The sequence below is a fragment of the Curcuma longa genome, chromosome 3, assembly GCF_044706935.1.
Source record: "Curcuma longa cultivar G26 ecotype Majalengka, Jawa Barat chromosome 3, ITB_CL_G26_1.1, whole genome shotgun sequence".
Lineage (NCBI taxonomy): Eukaryota > Viridiplantae > Streptophyta > Magnoliopsida > Zingiberales > Zingiberaceae > Curcuma > Curcuma longa.
The window spans coordinates 17,496,366-17,501,815 of record NC_133863.1 but is presented as its reverse complement, the minus strand read 5'-3'; the positions used below and the strand labels follow the sequence as shown (position 1 = coordinate 17,501,815).

The following is a 5,450-nucleotide window of genomic DNA, read 5'->3' as shown; positions in this document are numbered from 1 at the left end:
AATAAAGTTAGAAAAGATAAACAACCATGGAATTAGAGTTTGGTTGGAACGATAGGTCAAGTAAATCCAATTTTTAGGAAGAATTTTAAAGAGAGTTTGATCCAACTAATCAATAAAAAATAGAAAATATTGAAGGTCACTAAAATTGTTCGGATAGAATTGCAGTACTTTATTTTTAGTTTTTTTTCAATTTCATTTCTGAATCTGCATGTTTTTTTAACATCATTGTTTGATTTTTCGAAGGACATAACAACAAGTAATTAAAAATTAATTGAATTTTATTGTGCTGGCTAGTATATTAAAGCTATGTATTTAGTTTTTCATTCTCACATAAAATATAAAAAAAAAATTACTTTGTTCTATAATAATCAAATAACGTTTTAGCATGTAATTAACAATCAGTTGAATATGTAAGGATCGATAATGGTTATCATTTTAAATAAAAAAATTATTTTTTTATTTAAATATTATTTAAAGTATAGTTATAATTTTAAATATAAGAAATTATTTTTTTACCTTAAAATTCTAGTTGTTTGGAGCATATTGTTTCGTATAAAATTTTTTTATTTTGGAATTCTTATTAAACTTTAAAAATTAAATATTTTACTGTGTAAGGGTCCAAAACTTATACTTTCGCCCAGGGCCCTTCGACCACCAGGACCGGTTCTGACCTAGGGGAATCCGCTCCAGTTTGGTTAGTTAGCCTACTTGGGTCAGTCGGCCTGAAGGTTACAGATCACACACTTCGGAAACATCTCCGATCAAAAATATCCCTACCGAGTCAAACTCTTCCGATCTATAGGTCCGATCATTCTTGATGGCTGCAACTTCGACATAGAGCTACTAGTAATTGCTATTGAAGAGACTAACAACGATAGATGTGACTTGCAACGATCTTTGCACAATGTCAGATATACGACGTCGATGCCACGCTTCTGACATCCCATATGGCTCCCTGCAGCAACATGCTCCAGGCATCCATTAATGAGTGCAACTCCATGCCTCGTATAGTCCTTAGACGGACACGTCCCATGCTTTTAACAGTCCATAGATGAACGTGGCGGTCTACTATATGAAGTCATCAAAGAAAAATAAAATGCACGGAATACAAAAGCGGTAACTAACACAATAACAATGTTAGACAAATAACTTATTCCTATCAGTATTTTTTGAGAAAGGGCTAGCAAACAAAGATACAATATTAATTAAACAAAAAAGAATCAAACAGACACTAAAACAATCACTGCAAAACAAAGATAGCAAGATCTAGTTTGCAACACTCTTAGTACCAAGAAACGAAAACTACACGCATTTTCAGTCAACATCAAGAAAAAAAGAAGAGATCTTTTACTTGGTAAATCCACCCCTATAAGTCAGCGGCGACCCATCGATGAAGAGGAGTATGGTTGGAAATCCCTTGATTCCAAGTAGGTTCGCAGCCTTCTCATGCCTCTCCGCATCGAGCTTCGCCACAACGAGATCGCTTCCCATCTCCCTAAGCATGGTCGCGGCCTCTGCGAACTTTGGCATTAGCTCGGCGCTCCTGGGGTACCAAGGGGTATAACCAAGCAGCAGCACGGCCGCGCTCGAGCAAACCACCTTCTTGGCATTCTCATTGCTGAGCTCTACAACGATCTTTTGAGCGCGGAGCAGAATTTCAACCTCAGACAGCTTGTTCAGATAAGTGAAGCAGAGGGAGGAATTCTTTTTGTAGATGAAGCTTACAGATTGATTCCGATGCAAAAAATAGATGATAAGGACTATGGCTTGGAGGCACTAGAAGAGATAATGTCTGTGATGGACAGTGGTAAAGTGGTGGTGATTTTTGCTGGGTACTCAGAACCAATGAAACGCGTGATCGAGTCAAATGAAGGTTTTTGCAGGAGGGTAACTAAGTTCTTTTACTTTGACGACTTCAGTACAATTGAACTCGAACAAATCCTTCATCTCAAAATGAATAACCAAGATCAAAACAGTTCTCTCTATGGATTCAAGCTCCATCCATCCTGCAGTATCCCTGCCATTGCAGAGTTCAGTTGTACTGAACTGATTTGATCTTGAATCCATAGAGAGCTTGAATCCATAGAGATAACTGTTTTGATCTTGGTTATTCATTTTGAGATGAAGGATTTGTGCGAGTTCAGTTGTACTGAAGTCGTCAAAGTAAAAGAACTTAGTTACCCTCCTGCAAAAACCTTCATTTGATTCGATTATGCGTTTCATTTATTCTGAGTACCCAACAAAAATCATCATCACTTTACCATTGTCCATCACAGACATTATCCCTTCCAATGCCTCCAAGTCATAGTCCTTATCATCTGTTTTTTGCATCGATAGTGAGATAACTGAGAAACAAAGGAGAGAGATGAACGGAGGACTCATAGATCCACTACTTGCAAATACCCGTGAAAGTTTGGATCTTCGGCTCGATTTTGATTGCACTGATACTGATGGGTTAGTGACGCTAACAATGGAGGACCTGAGAGTTGGTCTTCGACTGCTCACTCGCTGATGGTTCTTCTAGGTAGCTTAGAAATAATATTTCATTTCTTGTAGCCTGATTGATTACCTACATACAATGTGCCAAATTGATAAAAGTCCAAATTAATAAGGCAAATGTACAGATCTCAAGTGGATATGCTGAGATAATAAAATTGAATTCAAAAACACCCTATTAGCTGAGACAAACGTAGTTAACGCCCTTCCAGAGCGCCTAATGTACACCACCTCCGACACAAACTCGAGAACCGAACCAATACACTTCAAAAACACATCGAAATCCTAATTCCTACAAGAAATCAAGATTCAGGAGTCCCAATCAGGAAAGGCTCAGAGTCCGCATCAGCCTCGAATCCGAATGGAAACCCTAATCTCGAACGCATGGATAACCAAGCCATACAAATCAAAAGCGAAACTGAGGACGGTACTCACCTTCCCAACGGAACAGGATGAGAACGACGCCGAATTCTCCCTGAGGCAGTAAGGATTTTGATTCAGAATCAATCTCCAGATCGATCGCCACCAGCTTCTTGCGAGAGGAGACTGAGGGCGGACTGAGATTCGGTTTTATTGAGTCGCTGGTTTTTCTCCTCTTTTTTTTCTTTCTTCATTTTTTTCAGGTACCGACTTCGAATCCTACGACCACGATTCAACTTGTTAGTGCGAGCGACCGGAATGGATGGCCAAGATCCTTCGTGCAAAACATCAAGCCACCTCCCTTCAGAGGCCCACCTGGCCCGCTTCGAGAATTTGAATTCCAACGGTTGCCCACCGGGCATAGCCGGTCAGTCGGTAGATAGGCCACTGGCTCGCAGTCTTGCACCCGACAACCATTCATTACACCCGAAGACTTACCTCCATCGTCAATCACCACAGACACGGACGAACGGCTATCTGAAACGGGTAACGATAACCGAGTTTGAAACAGAGTGCATTAACGAAGACATCGTCTCTATGGAATCTCGCGTTAGGAGGTGAACGACTTCTGATTAAATGCAATTAAGCCACTGCAATAATTCGTATGATTCATGAGGATTTTATTTATAGTATTGCAGATTAATGTACGAATAAAGAGAAAAAATTGCAAAAAAGATGTTATTATAGAAGCAAATCCAAGGACAACGCCTAGCACGTGAGATGGCAAATGTGATCTGCTCTATTAAATGTAATCATCAATTCCATGATTATTTTAGATTGAGTTAATCATTTATAAGACTGAATATTAAATTAAAATGGAATCGAATCAAATTAATTAAAATTAAACTAAATTGAATTAAATTGTTTTAACTAATTAAATAATTTTTAAATAAAAATTTGTAGGATCGATATACGCGCTAGAGGGGGGGGTGAATAGCGCGTATCGCTTTTTCTCGAAAATCGTTCGTTTAACTATACAAAACTAAGCAGCGGAATTAGAAAACAAAAACAGGGGACACGCGGGATTTACTTGGTTCCTAACCCCCCAGGGTTAGTACGTCCAAGGCCTAATCACGGGAGGCGCCCGTCCACTAATGGTCTCCTTTCCGAACTTCGTTCGGAGGCGGAGCAACCCGTCTTACAGTCCAAGAAATACAAAATCAATTAACAACAGAAAGTAAGAGCAGTAAAAATAAAAGCAAACACTTGTAGCCGATCTGGAAGTCCTGAGCGCCGCGCACTCCTCCTGGATCTTCCCCGGTTGCAAGAACTTGGCCTTGTTGCGTTCGGTAGCGGCTCTTGTCGGAAAGCGGATGTTAGAATTGATTGAATTCTGGCTGCTGCTCGAAGGCTTCTTTTATAGCCCGCCTGAGTCGACTCAGATGCCCATCTGGGTCGACTCCAGCCTGCGTGGCAGATCAAGTTTTATCCCGTTCGCCGATTTCCTCTCTGAGTCGACTCATCTTGCTTCCTGGGTCGACTCCAGCTTGTGTGGCGTCAGCGGCGATAAGTCGATCTTGACTCTGCGTCAGCCTGAGTCGACTCAAAACCCGATCTGAGTCGACTCCAGTGCCGAGTCGACTCAAAACCCGATCTGAGTCGACTCAACTCAGGTTTGACCAGAGTTGACTTTGAGCTTGACTTTGGGTTGACTTTACTTGCTTCACCTCTGCTTTTCCCTCTTGCTTCCAGCTCCTGGTTCCTGCAAGACAAGCATACAAGCAAGCAAATACAACAACCTAAAGTCTTACCTAGTGGGTCTAACTTCAGATTTCTACCGAAATCTTGGGTTAGCCTAACCCACTCCATTCTGGAGAATTCATGCCAACCAAGTCCTCCAGACTTGTTGGACTTGTGCTCGGCTCTGTCCTAGCCCCCCAGGATTTTTGCTGCGGTTCGGTTCTCTCTAACCAACCCAGACTTCTGCTGCGACTCGGTCACCTAGACCAGCCCAGACTTCTGCTGCGACTCGGTCACCTAGACCAGCCCAGACTTCTGCTGCGACTCGGTCACCTAGACCAGCCCAGACTTCACCTGGTGCACTCAGGACTCTGCCAAGACTTCCGCCTGATCCTCCAAATCAGGACTTCCCTTTGCCTAGCCTACAACTAGGACTTTCCCTTGCCCAGCTTCACTCACCAGGACTTCCCTTGCCCGATCGTCCAGATCAGGACTTCCACTACCTAGTCTAACCGACTAGGTCTTCTTGCTCACTTCCACACATCCAAACATCAGGTCCTGTTTGGATCAACCCTTGGTCAAACTGACCAGACTTAGGTGTATTGTCAAACATCGAAACTCTAGGCAAGATCTTAGTGCATCTTGCACCAACAATCTCCCCCTTTTTGATGTTTGACAATTTCTTAAGTTAATATAGGTCAGGGTTTAATTTTCTGGGAGAAATCTATATTATTAACTTAAGGTCCCTTCTCCCCCTTTTCATACATCAAAAAGATTTTAAATTTTAAGTCCATTCACTCTTGCACCAACAATATTGGTAATGTCTATGGTCACACCTAAGTCTTGATAATTCT

General features: G+C 41.5%; 1 protein-coding gene across 1 annotated transcript; it reads right to left on the bottom strand.

Moving 5' to 3' along the window:
• Positions 1 to 1,347: 1,347 nt before the first annotated feature.
• Positions 1,348 to 3,278, bottom strand: LOC141823805 (protein disulfide isomerase-like 1-1). The gene is made up of 5 exons (XM_074711035.1): positions 3,128 to 3,278; positions 2,932 to 3,042; positions 2,237 to 2,318; positions 1,906 to 2,149; positions 1,348 to 1,704 (listed from the first exon to the last, which is right to left on the bottom strand). Exons 1-5 carry the CDS (start codon positions 3,276 to 3,278, stop codon positions 1,348 to 1,350), a joined length of 945 nt encoding a protein of 314 aa, XP_074567136.1.
• Positions 3,279 to 5,450: the final 2,172 nt, after the last annotated feature.

Excerpts from the sequence above, each read along its gene's own strand:
- LOC141823805 (XM_074711035.1), bottom strand. The coding sequence starts at position 3,278 with ATGCCCGGTGGGCAACCGTTGGAATTCAAATTCTCGAAGCGGGCCAGG. Across the intron at positions 2,319-2,931 it reads CATCCTGTTCCGTTGGGAAG|ATGATAAGGACTATGACTTG; the intron begins GTGAGTACCGTC and ends TGCAAAAAACAG. Across the intron at positions 1,705-1,905 it reads ATTGTACTGAAGTCGTCAAA|AATTCCTCCCTCTGCTTCAC; the intron begins GTAAAAGAACTT and ends ATCTACAAAAAG.